We start from the raw sequence: 27,928 nt of genomic DNA on the forward strand, positions 1-27,928 counted from the left end.
AATCATAGTAGGATCAAAAAATATTTTATACAGCACATCCTTGAGCATCTACTATTCCAAGCCCTGGGGAAACAGGAGCAGAAGAGGCCTGTAGAGTCCATGCCTGCAAGGAGCTCAGGTCATAGTAAGGGAGCCATTAAGGAAACTTATGAGCAAATAAAAACGACATTCAAATAGTGGCATCTCTCATAAAGAATAAAAAGCAAAATATGGAAATAAAGAGTGACTAGGAGACATGCATGGGAGGTCACTTCATTTCGAGAGGTCTAGGAAGGCCTCTCTGATGAAGTCATAGATGTTGAGAAGCAGCCAGACTAGTGAAGAAGGGCTTGGGGAGATGATGAAGGGGCTTCTGGAGAAAGGACTAGAGGGCAACTTTCTGGAAATGGTGGAAAATTTGGCAAAGAAGACCAGTCTCACTGAACTTTTTTTTTTTTTTTTTTTTTGTGGTACGTGGGCCTCTCACTGTTGTGGCCTCTCCCATTGTGGAGCACAGGCTCGGGACGCGCAGGCTCAGCGGCCATGGCTCACGGGCCCAGCCGCTCTGCGGCATGTGGGATCTTCCTGGACCGGGGCACGAACCCGTGTTCTCTGCATCAGCAGGTGGACTCTCAACCACTGCGCCACCAGGGACGCCCTCACTGAACTTTAAACATAGAAGACAGTCCAATTTTATCTTATTTATAATTATGAGGGAAAAGTTAGTTTCTGATTTTTCTGATATTCCTCAGAGAAGACTGAGGAATTAGAAAATTTTAAACCTTACTTAGTGTCATACAGCCAATAATTTAGAGAATTAGGCTTTGAAAACTCTATTACAAACCAATCCAATATAATAGCTCTCTTAGGAGAAGTGGTCTTAAATAAAATAAAGTGGTGGTAGTAGTTAGTGAGAGGGACAGTGTAAATGTCCAGAGAAATTTAATAGTCTCCACTTTCTTTAACTCTAAACACAAGTAAAGTGCCTTTTATATGTTCACAGCTGTGTTGGATATCGTAAGGAGGGGTAGTATCACTTCATATTTGTTAAAGAACCAATATTGCAAAATGAAGGTCAAAAGACCAAATGACATTGGATGTAAACAAAATAGGTCCTTTAAAGAAGAGAGAACAAGAAAAGACAAGGTTAAGAATTGCTTTGCAGGTAGCTGAGATCACACAATTTTTGGTTTTGTTTTATACTCATTTTTTTAACATCTTTATTAGAGTATAATTGCTTTACAATGGTGTGTCAGTTTCTGCTTTATAACAAAGTGAATCAGTTATACATATATGTATGTCTCCACTTCTCTTCCCTCTTGCATCTCCCTCTCTCCCAACCTCTCTATCCCACCCCTCTAGGTGGTCACAAAGCACCAAACTGATCTCCCTGTGCTATGCGGCTTTTATACTCATTCTTAAAACAAAAGTTAAATGTGCCCTACTTTCACAAAATTAAAAAAGTAGTTTGCTTATCAAATTGCTAAATTAGCAGATTATTATATAAATTATAGAAAGATTCTATCATTTTCAATGAACTTGCTATCTAGTGACTGCCCTTAATTCATTTAACTATAAGCTAACAGATCATAGTATTTCACACAGAGGTAGAGAGCAAAGAATTTCAGAGTTAAATATTAGGAAATACTGCTAAATGCAAACAAATTAAAAATGGAGATAGACTTTCAACATAAATTAAGAATAAATGGTAAAATATAAGGACTTACTGGTGTTGGATTTATATTAAAATTTCTAGAACATATTCAGTGTGAATTTGTAAGATATTAGGTTTTCATTTGATTAAAAACAAAAGAAGAAAACAAAAAAGCACCCTGTCTACCATGGTATCATAGGTGCCACATAATATTTAAATGTATTAGCCAAAGAGGAAACAGTGAGGAATGAATTATCCTTTTACTTTCTGAAGTATTTCCTTAATTTTTGAATATACACAATTTCCCCCTACACATGAAGGAAACATTTGGCTATATTCAAATATGCAATGTTCTTATAGCCTTCTGTTTTTATTTTTCTTAAAGCACTCTTCATTTTTATATGTTAATTTGAATATTTCATCAATATCTCCTCTACTACACTATAAACTCCTTAAGGACAGTCACTGTGTGACTGCTTATTCACCTTAGACCATAGTGAATAGTAGAATTTCAATATTTCAAAAAATTTTAGTAGAATATATCAGTGTGTTTCTGCTGTTGACAAACAGGCTTGTATGCTGTCCTGCTCCACCACCCTCTGCCCCACAGGTAGAAATTTCTGTATCCAGAAGCAGATTGTCTGAAACAGATGTCACCAATAATGAAAATTTAAGCACAGTGACAAGTTTTTGAGAGTAATATTTTAGAATTAAACACTACCCTAAACAATACATCACATACATGACTGTCAGTGGGCTTATATTTGAAATGCTCTGAGAGATGATGTTTTCTGATCATATTTAACTGATCATTTGTTGGTAGATATGCTGAATCTTATACAGCACAAAGCAGAAACTCATTATAAATAAATGGTCCAAATTAATTGGGATGTAGCTTAAAAATATTATAGTCTGTAAAGAAAGTAATGTAAAATATAAAAGTGGAAGAGAAAGTGAAATGAAGAAAGGATATTCTAGTCCTGATTTCAAATGGATATGTTACTTTTGGAGTGGTTATTTGAACAAGTAATTGAAAAATCATTAGTAGTGTCTTACCTGCAACTGTCAATGTGAATTTTTTTCACTGCCTTGGATGGGATGAAAGATCCCCAGTTATTGATTTCTATAACTTCTATGCAGCCAGTAAAATTCTCAACTGGTCCAGAAATCTGAGAGGGAGGAAGATAAGGAGAGAGAGAGAGGAAGAGAGGCAGAGAGAGAAAGAGAGAGAGGGTAATTTATATTATTTCTACAATGTATTAATCTTGCTGCAAACTAATCAGAGAGTACAATCAAATTGGGGGTCTGATTTGATTTATTCAATATATTGGTAGAAATTAATACAACTCTTTCATAAATATTATTCTAAAATTAGTAGGAAAGATGACCACTTTAGTCAAAAATTACTTGTAATCTGTATCTTATTATGGTATGAATTACACAACGTCACTCATATGAATAAATAAAACATTTTAATTATTTATTGGAAGATAGGAGAAAAGCTGATACACTCATCTTATCCATCAAGAAGTTACTTTCTTCCATCTTTTACCTCTGTTCCATGTACTTTTTCTTTTGACATTAGTTACCTTATCCCATCCACAGCTATGGAACATCAAGAAAAATTTCTCTTTCCAGGGGAAAAGGAAACACAGAATAAGCTACAAATATTTGTCATATCCTGTAGCCCTGATGCATTCTGCATGCCTTTTGTGTTCAGTTGTGTTGTTTATTCTTTTTAGGAATAACTTGTGCAAAAAAATATATCCAGGAAGATTGCCAAAGAGAAAAAAAGAGAAAATGATCTTGGAAAGCATTCATTTTGATGAACAAATATAACCTCTTAACAATACATGACTTCTCATTGTATTCACTGTGAATATGCAGTACGACACCAGTAATTATATGTCTATATAAATTTACATTATATTAAAAAAAGAAATTAGAAAAACTAAAATGATTCAATAGTTAGAAATGAGTATTTATTTCAGGTTCAGTCTTCTGTTTCTCAATATTATTAAAAATTCAAGCTAAGGTGGAGCAAACCATGACCAGGGCAATCATTGAATATAGACACTGAAAAATAAGTTGTCTATCTTGATTTCTGAATTACTAATATACACTCTTCACATTCTCAACACTTGGCTTCTCATTGACTGTAACATCAGAAAGAAAGAAAAAGAAAGAAAACAAGAAAGAAAGAAAGAAAAAGAAAAACATAGATGGGAGGAAGAAAGGGAGGATGGAATGAAAGAAAGAAAGAAAAGAGAGAGAAAAATAAAAAGAAAATAAAGAAGGGAAGAGAAAGAAAACAAGATTTTGCCTTGTATAAACATTTTTTGGGTTAATGTATTTTATTTCATTTTTTAACTTGAGTCTTAGTTTTAAAACTCTTAAACATTTTCTTCCTCTTTCTGATGTAGGCTCAAATATACTGCAAATCCTCCCAGCAAGTAACACTCTGTCAAGTGTCAAAAGTGACTGAATTAGAAAACAAAACAGTATTTCAAAAAGAAGTCAGCTGATAACAAGGAAAATAGAAACATTTGGCTCTTACGTACTGCAGAAGGAAAAATATTCATTTGCAATTGTTAGCTTAAAGTTTTATGGACCTCATGAATGGTTTTGTTTTCCAAATTTAAATTTTTATTTTTATCATAATTTTTTAACAACTTTATTGGAGTGTAATTGCTTTACAGTGGTGTATTAGTTTCTGCTTTATAACAAAGTGAATCAGCTATACTTATACATATATCCCCATATCCCCTCACTCTTGCGTCTGCCTCCTACCTTCCCCATCCCATCCGTCTAGGTGGTCACAAAGCACCAAGCTGATCTCCCAGTGTTATGCAGCTGTTTCCCACTAGCTATCCATTTTATATTTGGTAGTATATATAAGTCCATGCCACTCTCTCACTTCATCCCAGCTTACTCTTCTCCCTCCCTGTGTCTTCAAGTCCATTGTCTACCTCTGTGTCTTTATTCCTGTCCTGCCCCTAGGTTCTTCAGAACTTTTTTTTTTTTTTGCTGTACACGGGGCTCTCACTCTTGTGGCCTCTCCCATTATGGAGCACAGGCTCTGGATACGCAGGCTCAGTGGCGATGGCTCACGGGCCTAGCCGCTCCGCGGCATGTGGTATCTTCCCATAGCGGGGCATGAACCCGTGTCCACTGCATCGGCAGGCGGACTCTCAACAACTATGCCACCAGGGAAGCCCCCCCCTTTTTTTTTTGATTCCATATATATGTGTTTGCATACAGTATTTGTTTTTCTCTTTCTGACTTTCTTCACTCTGTATGATAGACTCTACGTCCATCCACCTCACTGCAAATAACTCAATTTCGTTTCTTTATATGACTGAGTAATATTCCACTGTATATACATGCCACATCTTCTTTATCCATTCATCTGTCAATGGACACTTAGGTTGCTTCCATGTCCTGGCTATTGTAAATAGAGCTGCAATGAACATTGTGGCACATGACTCTTTTTGAGTTATGGTTTTCTCAGGGTGTATGCCCAGTGGTGGGATTGTTGGGTTGTATGGTAGGTCTAGTTTTAGTTTTGTAAGGAACCTCCATACTGTTCTCTATAGTGGCTGTATCAATTTACATTCCCACCAACAGTGCAAGAGGGTTCCCTTTTATCCACACCCTCTCCAGCATTTGTTGTTTGTAGATTTTTTAATGATGGCCATTCTGACTGGTGCAAGGTGATCTCTCATTGTAGGTTTGATTTGCATTTCTCTAATGATTAATGACGTTTAGCATCCTTTCACATGGCTGTTGGCAATCTGTATATCTTCTTTGGAGAAATGTCTATTATCACAATTTTTAAATTTTATCACTCTGTCAAGTTTCAAAAATGACTGAATTAGAAAACAAAACAGTTTTTCACAAAGAAGTCAGTTGATTCCAAGGAAAATAGAAACATTTGGCTCTTACATGCTGCAGAAGGGAAAATATTCATTTGTAATTATTAGCTTAAAGATTTTATGAGCCTAATGAATGGTTTTGTTTTCCAAATTTATTTTTTTAATTTTTATCTCAGTTATACATGAAGCTTGCTTTTAAAAGTTAAAATAATATTTACATATACTACTCCTGAAACATCATAAACATTTGAATTAGTAAAGTTTAAATTAAAAACTGAAAAAAAATTGATCTTAGAAAAATGTTTTTGATTATAATGATTGTGAATGTTAAACTTTATTTTGACAAAGCTAAGCAATGGCATGATTTCAGTGCATATTTAAGTAGATATTTTTCTATATTCATAAAGATCTTTATTATTTATGACAGTGAAGAGTACAAAGAAAATTTTAGCTTCAAAAATAAATATGAAGCCACCAGAGAGTTATTCAAAATGTTCTGAAGGAAAATGATTCTGATTATTCTATTGCGAAACTTCTTGGAATTCTATGATTCAGTCTCATACACGTAAATTAAAAAGGAATATTAATTTATTCATCTTGGTCTTTGAAAATAGCAAGAAAAATTTCCATGGCCTTTAAACTTGAACAAATTCAAAATTCTTTCATTTCTTATTTATTAATAAACTCAGAGCTCTCCAATTCTCTCACACATTAACTTCTGGCCATCTTGTTCAGAAAGAATTATTTGGTCTTCAAATTCTCGCATAAGTCTTTTTCACTTTGAATTTGAAAATTTTATTTTGCAAAGCATAAGTCAAATGTGTACCCAGAAATACTAAACTCCAATCACATGCATTTGAGATAATTTCTAGTGTTAAGATTTTTTTCCCTAGAATTTAATTAACATATAGTAATCTGATTAGTTAGGTTTCCAGGACAAAAGTAATATGGAAATGAAATGTGCATAATTGATGTGAGCAGTTACAACATAACAATATATAATAGATTCATTTAGGACAAGAAATACTGAGTCACTTAGATTATAGAAATGGTAATTTTGCATGTTACCTTTCTTCCAAAGACAAAATTTTTTTATAGTCACATATACTCCTGCAATTTCTCGAATCCAGTTCTTATATTTATTCAAGACAAATAATGAAATTATGACTCCCAGTTATTTCTAAACAGTATAAAATGGCAATGTGGTATGCCATCACACTGAGTCAGGAATATGATTCATGGTACTGACAAGTAATAGCAAAGTTCTATTTATTTATTTTTCCTTTCAAACTTGTGCTGTCTCAAAATTATATCTTCAATATATTCTCATTTTTCTACCTCCATATTAACAGAAGAATATTTAATTCTATCTCTGGCATTTCCTGGCTTTTGCTCTCACTCCTTTAAAGAGAGTTGAAGTCAGGAATTTTCCATACTGTATAAACAAGGCTTCATGTTAATATTCAATAGCAGGTACACAAAGTTCAGATATGGGACTCAGTGGCTATAGTTTAGACTGAGTATACAATCTTCTAAATTTACAAATAAACACTTTTCAATACAAATATACCATATGATTTTTTAAATTATTTTTTAAATGCCTAAACATTTAATGTTACACAAAAAAAGTTAAAGAAATGAAGGGAGTGTTCAATTTTTTGTTGTACTGACTTAGTACACACAATTACTTGTGTATATGGATTCTTGGTTAACCTGCTATTAAGTGGTAATATTAATGACTAGTTTCCTATCTTCCTAATCAGTAATTTATAACTTTCAATTTACATTATGTCACTTATGTTTTTAAATGATTCTCCAGTGCACCTACTGTAACTAATTTGGCCAAATTCAAGTAACCTTTTAGATTAGTGGACTTTAAAAAACAATAAATTTGGTTTGGAAGCAATTAAGAAATAGTCAATTGTTTTTACAAAAACAACTCCAATAGTTTCCCCTTTACTTTAGATTGTTTTATCAATTACTCTATTTTTTTTGCTTTTAATAAGAAAGTCTTAGGTACACTACAGTAATTTGATATATTTTTGAGAAATTTAAAAAATAGAGATTCTTTAAAGCTGACAATACTAGTAGATGAAATCAATGGTTTTCCTAATGTGTGATCTGAGGAGCCAAAGTATAGTTCAAATATTATATTTCTATTTTTAGGATTTCTACAAGTTTCCATCATAGAGTTGATTTTTTGGTTGATTATATTTCTACTTGATTTTTGGTTACCTTCATTTTATATCTATATATCTATATATCTATATATCTATATCTATATCTATATATATATTTATTTATTTATTTTTAAACATCTTTATTGGAGTATAATTGCTTTACAATGGTGCTATATGTCGGCTGTAGTGATGCACAGTTATTCTGTGATAGATATGACAATTGTATGATAAATAAAATGTGTATTATAATAATATTCAGAACAGAATTTTTTGGCATATTTGGAAGGAAAGGAACTAAAAAAAAAACACGTCATTCTCAATTTGGATTGTAAGTGTTAGAATTAGTTCATGAGAGTTTTTTTCTAACAAAAAATTTTTTTCCTAGCTTTGACTACTGAAAGGGCTAGGGAAAAATGACAATGTGTTAGCAAAGAATGGCTCTAGATTCCATATGTGATCTCTAAATACTCTTTTACACAAAAAACACTTGGATTTCATGGAGAAATGCCTAATTCTTCATGAAGGAAAAGATAAGAAACCTTGGAAATGCTACACAAAGGAACTAATTTCTTCAGCAAAATTTAGTACAAAAATAAAAGTAGTCAGAGAAAGATTCTATACATCAAATTATATATGAGAGGCATATTAACCAATCACAATATCTGGATCTACTTTAATTTATTTAGTGTGTTTGCTTTAAACTATTCTTAAAGAAGCTTTTAAAACAGGAAAATGTGAAAAATAATATATGATAGTAAGAAATTATTACTAACTTTTTAAATGTGTTAATGCAACTGTCATTGTGTATTTTTGAAGTCTTCTTAGGTAATATGAATATGTACAGATATATTTACATATCAGAAATAAAATGTTCTGATGTTTGAGATATACTTCCAGAACATTTTGAAGATGGATGGTGAATTATACTTTTAATAAATCATTTTCTCTTTATTTTGTGTTTTTATTTGAAGTATAGCTGATTTTAACTATATTAGTTTCAGGTGTACAACATAGTGATTCAGTGTTTTTATAAATTAAACTACTTTTAAGGTTATTACAAATGGCTATATTTCCCTGTACTGTACAATAAATTCTTGTTGCTTCTTTATTTTATGCATAATAGTTTGTGTCTCTTAATCCCCTACCCCTACCTTGATCCCCCTTCCCTCTCTCCACTGGTAACCAGTAGTTTATTCTTTATATCTGTGACTGTTTCTGTTTTGTTTTATATATTCATTTTTTATTTTTTAGATTCCTCAGTTAAGTGATAACATAGAGTATTTGTCTTTCTCTGACTAATTTCACTAAGCATAATACTCTTTTGATCCATCCACATTGTTGCAAATGGCAGAACTTTATTCTTTTTTTATGGCTGAGTAATATATATATATATATATATATATATATATATATATATATATATATCACATCTTTATCCATTCTTCTGTTGATGGACACTTAGTTTGCTTCCATATCTTGACTTTTGTAAATAATACTGCTATGCATATTGGAGTGCATGTATCTTTTCAAGATAGTGTTTTTATTTTCTTTGGATATATACCCAGGAATGGAATTGCTGGGTCATATGGTAGCTCTATTTTTAGTTTTTTAAGAACCTCCATATTCTTTTCAATAGTCGCTGCACGAATTTACAATCCCACACACAGTATACGAGAGTTCCCTGTTCTCCACATCCTTGCCAACATTTGTTATTCGTAGACTTTTTGATGACAGTCATTCTGACAAGATTAAGGGGATTTCTCATTGTGGTTCAGATTTGCATGTCTCTAATGATTAACAATGTTGAGTATTTTTTCTGTGTGTCTTCTTTGGAAAAAAAAGTATATTCATGTCTTCTGATTACTTTTCAATTTTTTTTATATTGAGTCGTATGAGCTATTTATATATTTTGAATATTAACCCTTTATCAGTCATATCATTTGCAAACATTTTCTCCCATTAATAGGTTGTTTTTTCATTTTGTCAAATAGTTTCCTTTGCTGTGCAAAAACTTTTAAGTTTAATTAGGTCTCATTTGTTTATTTTTGTCTTTATTTCTTTTCCCTTAGGAGACAGATCCAAAAAATATTGCTGAGATTTGTTAATATTGTATTGATTTTTCAAATGCTTTTATCAGGAATTTCAGAATTCTTATGGATCATTACATGATTATTATGTTTTACCATGTAGGAAGAATATTATGATATAATCTGTGCCTTGTTTGCTTTTGGTCTTTTAACCAGTAACAATTACATTAAAATTAAGAGAAAAATTTTGTTATACATCAGTACTGCTATAGACTGAATGTGTCCTCCTAAAATTCATGTGTTGAAACATAATCTCCAATGTGAGGGTATTAGGACGTGGGGCCTTTGGGAGGTGATTAGGTCTTGAGGGTGGAACCTCATGAATGGAGTTAGTGACCTTATAAATGCGGCCCCAGAGCAATCTCTTGACTCTTCCACCATACGAAGACATCCAGAAAACTGCCATTTATGAACCTGGAAGTGGGTTCTCACCAGATACTGAATGTGCTACTGCCTTGCTGGTGGATTTCCTAGTCTCCAGAACCGTAAGAAATAAATATTTGTTGTTTAAGCCACCCAGTCTACGGTATTCTGTTATAACAGCCTGAATAGACTAAGACAAGCCCTTATTATTGGAATATACACATTCATGAGTTGGTAAAGGAATAACTGAATTGTAGAATTGCATTTAATATTACAATGTGTGGATGTGTGATATTATTTTCAACTAAGTAGAAGAAATAGGGAAGAAACATTGATACCTTGTAATGTACATTCTTTTATTGCTTACATACATCTATAGAGATAAGTAGAAGAAATATCCCAAGTAAACTCTTATTTAAACTTGACCTATAACATGTATTATTTAGATACGAAAATTTAAATGATCAGAACCTATCTTATTGACTAAACTACATGGTTGGGTTTTGCTCTGAAGGTAAAGTGTCAGTCACTGATAAGCCTGCCAATCAGTTAAAAACCACACAGAACACATCTTCTAATTCATTTTGTAAAGCTCAGAAATTTTGACTTTTGCAACACATTTTCTTAGGACCATAACTTTGACACAATTTCAAGTGATGAAATTTAATAACGTATTAACTATATGAATTTCTCCATAGTTTTACCATGAAAATAATATTTATTGAAAGTAATATAAAAGTTAAGTCATAATTTAAGGTATGAAAAATAGGATATTGTTTGCTTTTAGTCTGATCAATTAGGAAAATGCCAACTGAAATGGAAATTTAGTCATTATTGTTCAACAGCAGATAAGCGTTGATGATTCTGTAAAATAAAAAATTAGAATCTTATATCAGAATAAAGTAAATCTATTCAAATTCAGTTCTCTTTTCTGATTTTTCCATGAAAATAAAGAAATATTATTTAAAATTTAAATTTTTTAAAATTTTAAAATCAAAAGTGGAAAAACTCTTCAAAAAACCTCAAAGTTTGCAATTTACTGATACTTTATTTGACATTTGAAAAATTCTTGAAATAACAAAGCTCTTAGGGATCGTTTAATTGCAGTACAGGAAAAGGCAGATCCTGGCTTTGCCTTGAACTACAAAAGTAAAATGTATAGTTTTCTACCATTTGCAATGGTTACTTGAAGAAGTCAGTAATAAAAATGCAAGTCAAATGCTGCAGCTTCTCAGTTTTTTGCTAGTCACAATTCAGTAAATACAGAATGTATTTGGAAATAAGAGAGTTTCTACTATGTTGATACCAGTAACCAACTCACCTTCTAGTGTCCTTGTGACTTTAGACTCAGAATCAAGTTTGTCATAAAAGAAGCCATTTTGGCAATTTTGTAGAATTGTCTCCACATGGACTCCAGTAATGCTAACAAATTTTGTCCTATATAATATTTTTCAGGTCGTGGTATTACTTCAGATCCCCAATCTCTAAGGTTGGAATATAGGCTGAACATATTTTAAAGAAAGAAGTTTTTTTTTTTTTTTTTTTTTTTTTGCATTACGTGGGCCTTTCACTGTTGCGGCCTCTCCCGTTGTGAAGCACAGGCTCCGGACGTGCAAGCTCAACGGCCATGGCTCAAAGGCCCAGCCGCTCCACGGCATGTGGGATCTTCCCGGACCGGGGCACGAACCCGTGTCCCCTGCATTGGCAGGCGTACTCTCAACCACTGCACCACCAGGGAAGCCCATGAGAAAGAAGTATTTTATAAAAGATTTTAGAGTCTGAAAAAATGTAAAAGCTGTAAGAATAATAGTAACATTACAGCAAGCTCTTGCATAAGAGAAATTTATTGCACCATATTCCAAACTTTAAAATTCATAAAATAATTCACAAACATTCCTCTTTATTCCTGACTTTACACTGTCCAGCACTTGCAAATAATTTTGATAGCTCTTCCCCAGACTTTCAAAGCATAAAAAGAAAGTCAGGCATCTGAGTCTGAGCACAAGAAGCTGACCTCACCCGGACCTGTTCTGGAACATCACTTTCAGGCATGTCACATGACTGCCCAGGCTACTTCCCTCATCACTCTGACTTGAAAATGGGAAAAGAGGAAGATAGAAGGATTTTTTAAGCTAAAAAAATTACAGTTTAAAGCATTCACATTTATGCTGGACAAAGACTTACATGCTTAAACACTATGTTTGTCTATATATGGGTTAATCCAGTGTGTTGAAACCCAGTAATGCAAAGTTTTTCACACAGTAACAAATTGATTTGAGCAAAGATTTTTCAGCAGGATTTTAGGATAACCAAGGAAACAACAGAACAAAACTAAGTGAATATTTGTGATTCTTTTACTTTTTTTTTTGGTCTATGCACATTTCATTTTCAGTTTTTCTTTATATTTAAGTGTGGCAAAAATGGAAAAAAATATTCTGAGTCCAGGCTGAACAAAGTAGTATTCCCAGATTCTAGAATTGTTTCTCTTTTTATTATGTATATATATATATATATATATATATATATATATATATAATATATATATATATATATATATACCTACCTATATCTACATCTGTATCATATCTATATCTGTATCCATCTCTGTAAGTATTGATAGATAACTTAAATTTATCAACTGTCTCTAATGTTCATCCTTACAAGGAGGTCTGAGACGGAATAATTTCCATTTAATTTAAAGTATCTAAATATATAAAGATAAAAAATATATTTGTTTAAATGCACCATGTAGTAATTTGAAACAGAAATAGACAGCAATTCCATAAATAATTCAGCAGATGACTGATGATTTTTAGAGGGAATAAAAATTCCTGAAATTTTTCCTTCTGAAAAATGGAATAGGAAAACATATTTTCAATCCTATTCCTCCCTTCTGGATCATCCCAATTTTCATGTAAATATGCTTTAATACAAATATAAAGTAATATTCTTTCTCGATCTCTCTTGCCTCTTTAGCAACCATAACAGTGGTTTCTAGCATGGCTCTTCATTCCAGGTCCTCCGCATTCTGAATAATCATAAACAACTTTGTTAACCCCTCAACATATTGGTTTCTTTATCTGTAAAATAAGAATGGTAATAATAGTACTTATTTCCTATTGTCGTTTGGGGACCCTAAATTTAACACATGTAAAATATTTTAAAATGACACCTGTCCCTTAATGTTCAACACATGTTAGCTAGAATTATTAACATGCAGCCACTTGAAATCAAGTTTTGAGAAATCCTGCTATTCTCACAATCTTTATTGTTTTCCAGTGTTGTTTCTCTCCCCACGACTGCATGAAACCCTTGTCTGAGTCACCGATGTTGTTAAATGGACACTTGTCTTTTCATCTTACCCTGCACTTTTCTCAGTGTTTTCACATAGTAAGTATCTGCCGACTGACTGAGTGGATGCATGATTTAATCATTTTAAATCATCCATGATGGAAAAACAAAATCAACACACACATATTTGTTATGGTCTGAATTTTTGTATCCCCCTAAAATGCATATGCTGAAATTTTAATGCCCTATGTGATGGTATTAGGAGATAGAACATTTTGGAGGTGCTTAGGTCATGATTGGGATTAGTGCCCTTATAAGATACCCTAGGCGCTCCCTGGCCCCTACAGCCACCTGAGGATACAATAAGCAGCAGTGACTAGGAAGAAGGCTCTCACCTGACCATGCTGGCACCCTGATCTCAGACTTCTATCCTCCAGAACTGTGAGAAATAAATTCCTGCTACTTATAATCTGCCTAGCCTGTGGCATTTTGTTATAGCAGCTTTAATGGTCTAAGACACTTGTTTGCTCATTTTTTAAGCACCTAATCTTATACCTGGATGAAAGAAAGGGGAACAGAATCATAACTATTTTAAGAACAAATATTGTTTTCGTCCTTTGAGAAAACATCATTTTATTGTTAATGTTATAATTCTCTCTCTTCCAGTCTTCTCTCCTTACCAACTCTTTCCAAAATTCTTAATTTCCGCTGATTGCACAGTGCTGTCTGATGGTTTTTACTCAGGTCCAAGAGAAAAATGTCTCTAAAACTTATTCTACAACTATGTATTTAGAGTTAGATTCACTAGAAACTGTTCTATGGCCTGTGGACACATGGCTGAACAAGATATATCTCTTCCCTAAAGTGGCTTCTAGTGTAGGCCAGAGGATAACTATGCAAACCAATATTTATAGTGTAACATGGCCAGGTGCTTCACGAAGATAGGGTCTTGGTTTACCCTCTTCACTACTTTATTTCTGGCACATAATCTCACAATAAATGTTATATAATATTAGAGTAGTATGCACAAGTCTCTCAGTGCAGTAATCTCTAAAACTCAGTTGGAAATGGGAAACCTTATGAGCTTTGAAGTCCAAATGGCCTAGGACTTAAGTTTTATACTTCATCAGAGTCCTGTGACAATCCTGTGAGCACTGTGCCTTTTAAATATTTTGTCTTAAATTTCTTTTCTGTATCACTACCTGTGCATCTCCCAGATTAGGCATTTGGAAATCCCGTGCATGAAAGGCAATATGATCAATTTAAGGAATTTTCCCATTATGTGGTTGAAACAGACCTGGTAAGATTTCAAGGGTACTAGGAAAATCTCAAAAACAAACAAAAACTTTTCCCTTTTGGGAAAAGTTTCTGATACCAGAAATCTGCCTGCCCCTGAGATTTATTCTTTTGGATGAAGGTTTTTAGCTTATTGAAGTATAAATATCCCCAGGAGAGAAGCATATTAAATTATCAAACACTTAAAAACTTGCTATAATTGCTTTAATCAGACCCTTTCCTGAGAGCCAGAATTGATGGAAACAAGCTCATGAAAGTGCAGGAATACTGGTCTTGGGGACATTACTACCAGAAGGAAAGGCAGAGGAAGACAGGGGGTGCCCGGCACTGCCAGCTAGGAGGCTGTCTGCCAGGTGGGTTTACTAATGTCTGGGATCCAGCTTTTCTAGCCTACTGGGATAGGGGTAACATCTGTGTTGGGGCTGTCAGTGTCCCACAGGTGCAGAAAATTTAGTTTATTAGAAGTGGATTTTTAAATACAGAGAAAAGCAACTGGAACTTTGAGTCTCAGAGATTAGCAGAAGTAATGTAACCTGCAAAGACCTTCCCAAACACTACTTTTTTTGGCGGTCAAGTACAGTCATTCAAAACAGCTAAAAGAGCACAAAATGCTTACCAGAAACAACCCAAATAATAGAGTTCAGTTTATCATACGAGGATTGTTTGATATGCCTGAAAAGAAAAAAAACTTAGTCCAATATAGAGAGTACTAGATATACAGTAACAATATCCTGATTTATCTGAGCAAATTTTGGCAGGGATGGAAGCAACTAGCTTTCATGTCAAATATAAACAATCACATAATCTTTCCTGGAAAATATAAATTAAATCAAAAAATTTTAAGTTGGACATCAAGACTGTGGAAGATTAGGAAGCAGAGTTCACCTCTCTCCACAGAAACAATTTAAAAAATCTACAAGTGGAACAATTCACACAGAACAGCTACTGAGCACTGACAGAAGACATCAGACATCCAAAAAGACTAGAAAACCAGGATAAAATGAAAAGAAAAAGAAGGAATCAGGACAGGAACTGTGCCCAGGGAGGAAGCTGTGAAGGAGGAAACGTTCCCACACCTTGGGAAGGCTCCTCACCAGTGGGGAGATCAGCCTGAACAGAGGGTGAGCTTCCTGCCTCAGAGGAGAGAGCAGAAACTGGTTTGTGGAAGGTGAAATGAAGATTAGCCTGCACAGAAGGTCTGCACCTACACCCTGAGCTCCCCAACCCGAGACATTACTCTGTTGTTGACAGTGGTGAAAGGATGGGTACTGAAGCTCAGACTCCAAAGTTCAGTCCCAGGGAGAGGACCAGGGTTAGTTGTGGAAACAACCTGAAGAGGTCAGCTAATGGCAACTGAGAGTATACTAGGAAGAAGCCTGGGCCCACCAGACAGGCAAGTCACCATTTTTGGGAGGTACATGAGGAGAGGGGCAGAACCACCATAAGAACTTCTATACCTGTGAGCACTCCCAGGGAACAGAACACGGACTACAGGAGCTCTGGGAGTGGGTGAGAGTCATCGTTGCCATTCATGTTGGACTCTAGAGTTGGGCACTGGCCACCTCTTCCAGACCTGTGGGCAGATGCCAGTACCTGCCCCCACTGACTTGGAATGGTGCAGACAGCTTTCCCCACTAGGAATTCCACCAGTGGGCCACAAGGACACACCCCCACTGACCCAGAAGAGTGTGGATGGCTCCCAAAACTAGGAATTCCACCAGCAGTCCCCAGGACCTGTCCATGCTGTCCCAGGAATACACAGAAAACTCTCCCCACTACAAAATCTTCCAGTGGGTGCCAGGACCCACCCCACTGTCCTGGGGGTGCACAGATAGCTCTCACTACTAGGACATCTGCCAGTGGGTGCCGGATCCACCCCACTGTCCTAGGAGGACACAGATACCTCCCCTCCATGAGGAAATCCACCCAGAGGAGGGGCTGAACCCCACAGTTGAGCCCCAGGGGCTGTGTGACTAAGAAGAAGAACTGAAATCTCTCCTTATGGATACTCAAACTGCAGAGTTACACCTCTGCTGATGGCTTCATAAATTCAGCACCTGCAAAATATCCAGAAGGACAACAAGTGCTCTTGCAGCTGGGACGGGTCTGGCTTTAGCAGATGTGGGCTCTTTGGGCACGTACACATGTGGTTTGGGCCAGACCAGAGTCTGAGCTGCCTCCATAGCTCCCATAGTGGGTCCAGGTTCAGGATTACTGAAGTCCTGGTACCTGACCTCAGTGGACCTGCCCCAGTGGCCTTGTGAAAACAATGCCTGAGAGTCCCCAGGGCCAATTGCCAGCATACCCACAGTTAAGGTGGGGCTAAGAGCAGAGCCAACACTGTACTTTGTGAGCCCACACAATGAGCAAAAGAGGACACACCAGAGCACATACACAGGTGAACACTTCCAGAGGAGGGATACTCAGTAGCTTCTTTCCCAGTGGGAGTGCTCCAATACCACATACCTCACACCACAGATCAGAAACAGAGCCTAGAAACAGATCTTTAGGTCTCTACTCCAACAGCTAGGGATCAGACCTTGCCCCTGATAGGGCAGTGACAACCTCAAAGCAAAGGGATGGCCCTGATCAATATCTAGGGCCGGCTCTGTTCACTGTAACACCTGTCAAACCCCTATCAAGGCGATAATGACACAAGCTTCTGTGCTGACCTAACCCACCAGGAGGCAGACACCAGAAACAAGAGGGACTATGATCCTGTAGCCTGTGGAAAGGAGATATCAAACATGGTAATTTTGACAAAATGAGATGACAAAGAAATAATTTGAGGATGAAGGAGCAAGACAAAAACAAACAAGAACAACTAAATGAAGAGGAGATAAGCAATTTATCTGAAAAATTCTCCAGAGTAATGACAGTAAAGATGATCCATGATCTCAGAAAAAGAATGGAAGCACAAATTAAGAAGATAGAAGAAATGTTTATCAAAGACCTACGAGAACTAAAGGACAAACAAACAGAAATGAACAAGAAAATAACCAAAATGAAAAGGAAGGAATCAATAGCAGAATAACTGAGGCAGAAGAATGGGTAAGTGATCTGGAAGACAGAATGGTGGAAATCTCTACTGAATAACAAAATAAATAAAAAAGAATGAAAAGAAATGAGGACAGTCTCCACTGGGACAACATTAAACACACCAACATTTTAATTATAGGGGTCGCAGAAGAAGAAGAAAAAGAGAAAGGACCTGAGAAAATATTTGAAGAGATTAAAGTCAAAAACTTCCCTAACATGAGAAAGGAAATAGTCACCCAAGTCCAGAAACCACAGAGTCCCATACAGGATAAACCCAAGTAGGAACAAACTGAGACATATGCTAATCAAATTAAAAATATTAAATACAAAGACAAAAATATTAAAAGCAACAAGGGAAAAGCAACAGATAATGTACAAGGGAATCCCCATTAGGTTATCAGCTGATTTTTCAGCAGAAATTCTGCAGGCCAGAAGAGGATGATGTGATATATTTAAAGTGATGAAAGGGAGAAACCTACAACCAAGAAGCTGTAACCAGCAAGTCCCTCATTCAGATTCAACAGAGAAATCAAAAGCTTTACAGACAAAGAAAAGGTAAAAGAATTCAGCACCACCAAACAAGCTTTACAACAAATGCTAAAGGAACTTCTGTAGGCCAGAAACATGAGAGAATAGCACAAAAGAGGAAGGAGAGAAAAAAGACCTACAAAAACAAACCCCAAACAATTAACAAAATGACAATAGGAACACACACACTGATAATTACCTTAAATGTAAATGGATTAAAATCTCCATCCAAAAGACATGGCTGAGTGGGTACAAAAACAAGATCCGTATATATGGTGGCTACAAGGACCCATTTTAGACCTAGGGCAACATACAGACTGAAAATGAGGGGATGGAAAAAGTTATTCCATGCAAATGGAAATCAAAAGAAAGCTGGAGTAAGCAATACTCATATCAGACAAAATAGACTTTAAAATAAACACTGTTACAAGAGACAAGGAAGGACACTACATAAGGATCAAGGGATCAATGCAAGAAGAAGATATAACAATTGTAAATATATATGCACCCAAAAAAGGAGCACCACAATATATAAGGCAAATATTAACAGCCTTAAAAGGAGAAATACACAGTAACACAATAATAAGTGGGGGACTTAAACACCTCACTTACACAAATGGACAGATCATCCAGACAAAAAATTAATAAGGAAACCTAAGCATTAAATGACACATTAGACCAGATAGACTTAATTGATATTTACAGGACATTCTATGTGAAAGCAGCAGAATACACTTTCTTCTTAAGTGCTCATGAAACATTCTCCTGGATAGATCACACCTTGAGTCACAAATCATGCTTCAGTAAATAAAAGAAAATTGAAATCATATAAATCATCTTTTTGGACCAGAAGTCTAGGAGATTAGAAATCAGTTACAGGTAAATAAAAACAAAAACACATGGAGGCTAAAAAATATGTTACTAAATAACAAATGGATCACTGAAGAAATCAAAGAGAAAATAAAAAAAAACTAGAAACAAATGACAATGAATACATGAAAACAGTAAACTTATGGGATGCAACAAAAGAAGTTGTAAGAGGGAAATTTATAGCAATACAATCTTAGCTCAAAAAACAACTGAAATAAACAACTTAACATTACACCTAAAGCAATTAGAGAAAGAAGAAAAAATAAACACAAATTTAATAGAAGGGAAAGAATCATAAAAATCAGAACAGATATAAATGAAATAGAGATGAAGAAAACAATAGCAAAGATCAATGAAATTAAAAACTGGTTCTTAGAGAAGATAAGTAAAATTGATAAACCTTTAGCCAGGCTCATCAAAAAAACAAAAGGAGAGGGCCCAAATCAATAAATTTTGAAATGAAAAAGGAGAAGATACAACTGACACTGCAGAAATACGAGGGATCATGAGAGATTACTACAAGCAACTATATGCCAATAAAATGGACAACCTGGAAAAAACGGACAAATTTTTACAAAAGCACATCCTTCCGAGTCTGAACCAGGAAGTAATAGAAAATATAAACAGCCCAATCACAAGCACTGAAATTGATACTGTGATTAAAAATCTTCCAACAAACAAAAGCCCAAGACCAGATGCCTTTACAGGTGAATTCTATCAAACATTTAGAGAAGAACTAACACCTATCCTTCTCAAACACTTCCAAAATATAGCAGAAGGAGGAACACTCCCAAACTCATTCTATGAGGCCACCACCACCCTGATACCAAAACCAGATAAAGATGTCACAAAAAAAGAAAACTACAAGCCAATATCACTGTTGAACATAGATGCAAAACTTCTCAACAAAATACTATCAAATAGAATCCAACAGAACATTAAAAGGATCATACAGCATGATCAAGTGGGATTTATCCCAGGAATGCAAGGATTCTTCAATATACAGAAATCAATCAATGTGATACAACATATTAAAAAACTGAAGGATAAAAATCATATGATAATCTCAATAGATGAAGAAAATTCTTTTGACAAAATTCAGCACCCATTTATGATAAAAACCCTCCAAAAAGTAAGCATAGAGGGAACTCACATCAACATAATAAAGGACATATATGACAAACCCACAGCCAACATCATTCTCAGTGGTGAAAAATCTAAACCATTTCCTCTAAAATAAGGAACAAGATAAGGATGCTCACTCTCACCACTCTTATTCAACATAGTTTTGGAAGTCCTAGTCACGGCAATCAGGGAAGAAAAAGAAATAAAAGGAATCCAAATCAGAAAAGAAGTAAAGTTGTCACTGTTTGCAGATGACATGATACTATACATAGAGAACCCTAAAGATGCTACCAGAAAACTACAAGAACTAATCAATGAATTTGGTAAAGTAGCAAGATACAAAATTAATGCACAGAAATATCTTGCATTCCTATACACTAATGATGAAAAATCTGAAAGAGAAATTAAGGAAACTGTCCCATTTACCATTGCAACCAAAAGAATAAAATACCTAGGATTAAACCTACCTAAGTAGACAAAAGACCTGTATGCAGAAAACTATAAAACACTGATTAAAAAAAATTAAAAATGATACAAATTGATGGAGAGATATGTCATGTTCTTGGATTGGAAGAATCAACATTGTGAAAATGACTGTAGTACCCAATGCAGTCTACAGATTCAATGCAATCCCTATCAAACTGCCAATGACATTTTTCACAGAACTAGACAAAAAAATTTCATTATTTGTATGGAAACAGAAAAGGCCCCAAATGGCCAAAGCAATATAGAGAAAGAAAAATGGAGCTGGAGGAATCAGACTCCCTGACATGAGACTCTACTACAAAGCTATAGTAATCGAGACAGTGTGGTACTGGGACAAAAACAGAAATATAGATCAATGGAACAGGATAGAAAGCCCAGAGATAAACCCATGCACATATGGTCATCATATTTTTGATAAAGGAGGCAAGAATATACAATGGAGAAAAGATAGCTTCTTCAATAAGTGGTGCTGGGAAAACTGGACAGGGACATGTAAAAGAATGAAATTAGAACACTCCCTAACACCATACACAAAAATAAATTCAAAATGGATTAAAGACCTAAGTGTAAGACACTATAAAACTATTAGAGGAAAACAGAGGCAGAACACTCTATGACATAAATCACAGCAAGATCCTTTTTGACCCACCTCCTAGAGAAATGGAAATAAAAACAAAAATAGACAAATGGGACCTAATCAAACTTAAAGGCTTTTCCACAGAAAAGGAAACCATAAACAAGGCGAGAAGACAGCCCTCAGAATGGGAGAAAATATTTGCAAGCAAAGCAACTGACAAAGGATTAATCTCCAAAATATACAAGCAGGTCATGCAGCTCAATATCAAAAAAAAATATATATATATAGCCAAAATTGGGCCAAAGACCTAAACAGACATTTCTCCAAAGAAGATATACAGATTGCCAACAAGCACATAAAAGGATGCCCAGCATCACTAATCCTTAGAGAAATGCAAATGAAAACTACAATGAGGTATCACCCCCCACCGGTCAGAATGGCCATCATCAAAAAATCTACAAACAATAAATGCTGGAGAGGGTGTGGAGAAAAGGAACCCTCTTTCATTGTTAGTGGAAATGTAAATTGATACAGCCATTATGGAGAACAGTATGGAGGGTCCTTAAAAAAATAAAAATAGAACTATCATATAACCCAGCAATCCCACTACTGGGCATATACCCACAGAAAACCATAATTCAAAAAATGTCATGTACCGCAATGTTCATTGCAGCACTATTTACAATAGCCAGGACATGGATGCAGCCTAAGTGTCCATTGACAGATGAATGGATAAATAAGATGTGGCACATATATACAATGGAATATTATTCATAAAGAGAAACAAAATTGAGTTATCTGTAGTGAGGTGGATAGACCTAGAGTCTGTCCTACAGAGTTAAGTCAGAAAGTGAAAAATAAATACCGTATGCTAACACATATATATATGGAATCTAAAAAAAAAAAAAAAAAAAAAAAACTGGTTCTGAGGAACCTAGGGGCAGGACAGCCATAAAGACGCAGATGTAGAGAATGGACTTGAAGGCATGGGGAGGGGTAACGGTAAGCTGGGATGAAGTGAGAGAGTGGCATGGACATATACCCACTACCAAATGTTAAATAGATAGCTAATGTGAAGCAGCTGCATAGCACAGGGAGATCAGCCCTGTGTTTTGTGACCACTTAGAGGGGTGGGATAGGGCGGGTGGGAGAGAGATTCAAGAGGGAGGAGATATGGGGATATATGTATACTTATAGCTGATTCACTTTGTGATACATCAGAAACTAACACAGCCTTATAAAGCAATTGTACTCTAATAAAGATGTAAAAAAAAAGATGTGTTACATATATATAATGGAATATTATTCAGCCATAAAAACGAAAAGTAAATGCCACTTGCAGCAACATGGGTGAATCTGGAGATTCTCAGAATGAGTGAAGTAAGTCAGATATAGAATGACAAATATATGATTTTGCTTATATGTGGAATCTAAAAATAGGGTACAAATGAACTTATTTAAAAAACAGAAGTAGAGTCACAGATGTAGAGAACAAACTTACAGTTAACAGGAAAATGGGGACGGGATAAATTGGGAGATTTGACTGATATATACATACAACTATATATAAAATAGGTAACTTATAAGAACCTGCTGTATAGCACAGGGAACTCTACTCAATACTCTGCCAATGGCACATATGGGAAAAGAATCTGAAAAAATAAAAGAGTGGATATATTACGTGTATAACTGATGCACTTTGCTGTACACTTGAAACTAACACAGCTTTGTGATCAACTATACTCCATTAAATTATTTTAGAAAATCACAATTTTATGCAAACCGAGACCCTTATTTTAAAATGCGTTCCACAGTGATTAGTGCAGCAAAGCCAAAAAAGGCTTTTAACACAAGAACCATCCACTACTATTTGTCCTTTCTTCATGCTAACTTTAGATTTTAATATAGGGCATATAGGCTCTAATCTTATGTGCTACATATTAATTCTGTAGGTGGGCAGTGAAAGCACAGAAGTTTAACTTCACAGTTTGTTTTCTTTTTAGTAAAAAGGGTGCTTTGAACAGTGTGTTTTCCTTCACTTTTAATTGTCTCTGATACAGGATTCATGCACCTGAAAACTGCCGTGATTTTCCCATCTCCATGCTCCACCTATATTGTTTCCCCTCTTCATGTAACCATCTACTTCTTTCCCTTAATTTGAGATATAATATAAATTTGACATTCCCAAATTTCCTAATAAATAAATTGACTCTGCATATCACTTAGATGAATTTGTAACTCTCTAGGTAATCTATGTAGTGTCATTAAAAACATTACCCTTTTATCACTAAATTTCATTAAAATATCCATATATATGAATATCTTTAGTATAATTATATGAATAATACTATCTATGTGTAACACAATGCTTCATTATAATTATGTGTATTCCATGTACATACTTATCAAAACCTTTGATGTTTTATTTTATGTTTCAGAGAAGCAAGAAATATATTGTAATGAGTTGAAACGTAGGCAGCACTTTCCCAGGAAGTTTCTTCATATGGTTTCTTAGCCTTCAGTCATTTACAAAGTACCTTATGATTGTGGCTGTAGCTGACAACCTCATATATTACTATTTACTTCATGTTTCTTTGAAACAACTCAGGACCAAAACTGCTACCCACTTATTTTGTCCTAAGTAAAAACACTCATAAAATCACAAGTTTGATGTGCAGATTATAGCAAAACACACTAAAATAAAGTTCGAATTAAAACAAAGAAAATACAGCTTGTCCACACACAACTCAAAATTATCTCAAATATGGGGAAAACACAGAGGCAGTTTGCATGTGAATAAATTAAGTGCCTGGGGTTGGGGTTAAGTATCCAGGCACAGATTCTGACCCTGCTGCTCAGCTGTGTGACTGCCCTACTCTTGTTTCCTCATTAGTAAAATGGACATAATAAAATTATCAGTCTCCCAGGGTTCTTGTCAGAATGAAGATATCATGTATAAAAAGTCAGGGCAGTTTCACACAGTGCATAATACAGATATGTTTTTATGCTTTTTACTATATATGAAGTCATCATTACATGGGTGCTTGTATACATCAATTTTTCCACATGAGCACTGGTCCAACATTTGTTGATCAGTTGATAATGAAGCCCGGTTTATTTGATCCAAATCCAAGCTCCCAGAAGAGTTGCTGAAGCTTCTGAATTGGTCTAAATCACATTCCTGAGTGGTTTGTTTCCTGGGAGAGTCTAACTTGTTGTTTCGAGCATACATTAATCAATTCAAACTTTAATCCAAATATTCACTGAGTGGCTACTGTGCACGAGACAGAAGCTGTGATAAGGAAGCAGGCAGAACTCATCCCTGGGAGAGTTGCTGACGACATCCATGGAATCAACTGAATCAACAAGGACAGAACCCCAGGAGAGGCCCACGGCCCCCCGCCGTAGCTCGAGGCGTGAGGAGGGAGATGATGTCTAGATTAGGGGATCTGGGAAGTATTTGATGGGAAACTTTCAGATGCCAGGGACTCTGCAAAACCCTTTATGTGCATTGCCTCACTGACTCCTGACCACATGCCTGTTAAGTTTCCCTTTCTTGTAGAGGCAGTAACTGAAGGGTGACCTTAATGTAATAGTAAAGTGAAGCTTGGTCCCAGGTCCAACATTATAACATGTTATTACATTTATATCATTTAAATATCCATTATAAAGAAGAAACAAAGCCACATGTAGGGGTCTGGAATTACTGTTTCAGTTGTGCTCCATTTCGCTTGCTATTTGCCATTTGAATGCTATTTACTCCAGTAATTTATTTCTTTAAAAAATTAAATGGCATATTGGTGTCCCACGAGCATTGGCACAGCTGCCAAAATAACTGAGACTCTTCTCCCTGAAGCAGCTTATATATTAGGAGAATAATTTTATTTCAGTGCTGAGTAATTATATTTCTGAATATTGAAATCAAAATTCAAAACAATCAAAATGAATATTCTTAGTCTGGGCTTAAAAAACACACTTTAAATTTCACATTTCCCCAGTCTTTTATTTTATTTATTTTTAAAGTTGTTCCCAGTCTTGTAAAGGATGGCCCTTTGCACATCTTCACTGGATGGAACAATTTCCCTATCAGGGAGGAGGTGTCTCTCTGTGGGCTCTGTGGGCTCTGAGGTAGAGATGACAGTTATCCAGTGTTTACCAGAAACATGAAATTTTGAAGTAATGCATGACATTGTTATGCAGAGTGATTTGGGGGATGGAATTGTCTCCATATTGTCAAAATCTGTTCCAGCATAATCTCCTTTTTTCCTCTCCTATTGTAACTATGGCTGCTGTGGCCCTGAGCAGAGCTGGTAATCTGTGGAAAATCTGTCAGGTGAGCAAGCTTAATTAGCCCAGAATAGTTCTTTAGCATTCCTGAAACCAAGCCTTAAAGACAGATATGATTAAAGTCTATAAAAAATAAAAATGTACTTAAAATGTTATTTTGAGCCTCATTAAACTTGAATTAGTCAACATCTATTTCTCTGGGCAGAATCAATTTGAATTTATTCAGTGGTTCTCTTTGGCCAATTAATATTTCTGTGATCACATTAAATAACTTGAATCAAAATGAAAATACTTGAAATATGTAATAAGAAATTTATATTTGAAAAAAAAAATGAGAATAAAAATCCTTAGAATTCAGACTCTGGTCCTTTGTGTCTTATGACAGAATTATATATGCAATTGTCGATGACTTTTTTTTTCCTTTCAGAGAATATCATATAGCAAACAAAACAAAACAAAACAAAACAAAAACTCACAAAAACAGTGTGCATAAGTGGCCGTTTATTTCCAGTTTAAAGAGACCAGAGTTTAACTGCCAGATAAATTAAGATGATATGGAACAAGTTGATGCTTTTAATTTTCATCTAAAAGGGGTCCCCCAAAATGCTTTTTCTTCTTTGTCATCAGGTAACTTCTTCAAAATATTTGTCTCTGGCAGATATGTACAGGATGTTCCTAAACTCTCACTCAGATGTATCTGGGTAAATTACTATTTTTTCTAATTTCATAGTACTGAATAAAAGGATGTGTTTGAGCCAAATTGTGGGAGCCTGTTGGGGATGGAGGTGAGGTAGTTCCAGGGTGAATGTTCTGATTCTCATTATATAATAGCGAGGTGCAAACTTTTTCCAAACAGGGAAGAGAGTAAATATTTCAGGCCTTGAGGGATACTTGATCTCTGTAGTCAAGACTCTGTCCCTTTAGTATGAAAGCAGCCCTGTACAATATGTGAACAGATGAGAGTAGCTGTGTTCCAATGAAACTTGGATTTGAAAATGGGTGGCAGTCAGAGTCGGCTTCAGCGTGTGGTTAGCTGTCTCCTGATGTAGTGTAATCCCAAGATGGATGAGATGAACCTGGTCCAGAGGGAATATCTGCCACCAGTTTTTCAGGCAAAGCTGTGTTCTTTGTGGCTTTAATTTTGTGCATGAAAGCTATGAGGAAGGAATCAGTGAACATTTCCAGAAGGCCTGGTGGAATCCTCAGGCCTTTTTGTGGTGAAAATGGGGCATCTCATTTGTCAGTGGATAATAATGCTGATCTTACTGAATATCCTGTCTGTACTGAATTCTTCCTTTGCCCTTTAAACAAGCAGAATTTATGTGATTTGCTCAGTTGGAGTCTCTTCTTGGCTCCTTTGCCATCTGTATCTGCAGCAGACATTTGTGCCTTAACACCTGCAGCCAGATGGTGATGGTTAGAATAGCATCTCTGGGTTTCTTTCACCAGCTTCGGAGGTCTGTCAGGTAGGTTGAACCTGCTTCCAAGTGGCAAAGCTTTGTGGACAACACCGTGTGAAAGTACATGATATAAAGAGGCCAGCTGCCATAAATCGCCTGGGAAGTGCTCTGGTTTAGAAATGACGCCTGAGGTTCTTTCCCAAGGAGTGAGATTAAGGTACCTCTACAGGGACTTCAGTCTCCACTCCCAACCTACCCACTCTCAGATCCCAGATGAAGGTCTTGCCTGTTCTTTCTAGGTTAGTCAGGCATGGAGATTTCAGAGCCTTGGTTGGAATATTGGAACTTGGCTGTCTCACTCTCCAGGGTCTCGTCCAATAAACCAAGTGACATGGCATGTGGTATATGGTACATACTCATGCAGACAGGAGTAATCTGGGGTCATGTTGAATTGAGACAGTGTCCAAAGTGAGTCGAGCATTCGAGGCCAGGAAGTGGAAGAAATTCACAGTTGAAAGTAGGCTAAGTGGTCACAGGGAAGGCAACTGCACATATCACATTGGGAGAGGAATCAAATCCTAACTAACTTCATGGTTACTGGAACCAATGGCCAAGTGAGCCTAGTGCCTTCCGGGATAAAGAACATCCATTATTTTACCACCAAAGAGGAACTTATGTATTATTTTCCCTTTTATACAATATCTTTTTCTATATCAGTGGTAATAAAGATGAAGAATCATAAAATGTAAGGGTTTTAAGGATAAAATAACCTCTAGTCTTTTTCTTCCTGGGCTTCCAGATATTACAGATAATTCAAATTTCCACAAATATAAAGAGGACTAATATTGACTTACTATTTTTTTTTCTGTAAGAGCATAACAGCTACCATAA

The 27,928-nt window shown here is 35.4% G+C and overlaps 1 protein-coding gene across 1 annotated transcript in view; it reads right to left on the reverse strand.

Moving 5' to 3' along the window:
* The window catches only part of EYS (eyes shut homolog), a 1,591,612-nt gene that overhangs the window by 562,920 nt on the left and 1,000,764 nt on the right, over positions 1 to 27,928 (reverse strand). Inside the window, exon 28 of the mRNA XM_060115102.1 lies at positions 2,690 to 2,802. Within this exon, the coding sequence (XP_059971085.1) occupies positions 2,690 to 2,802 (113 nt within the window). The remainder of the gene's footprint in view (positions 1 to 2,689; positions 2,803 to 27,928) is intronic.

The sequence above is a fragment of the Mesoplodon densirostris genome, chromosome 12 (assembly GCF_025265405.1).
Source record: "Mesoplodon densirostris isolate mMesDen1 chromosome 12, mMesDen1 primary haplotype, whole genome shotgun sequence".
NCBI lineage: Eukaryota > Metazoa > Chordata > Mammalia > Artiodactyla > Ziphiidae > Mesoplodon > Mesoplodon densirostris.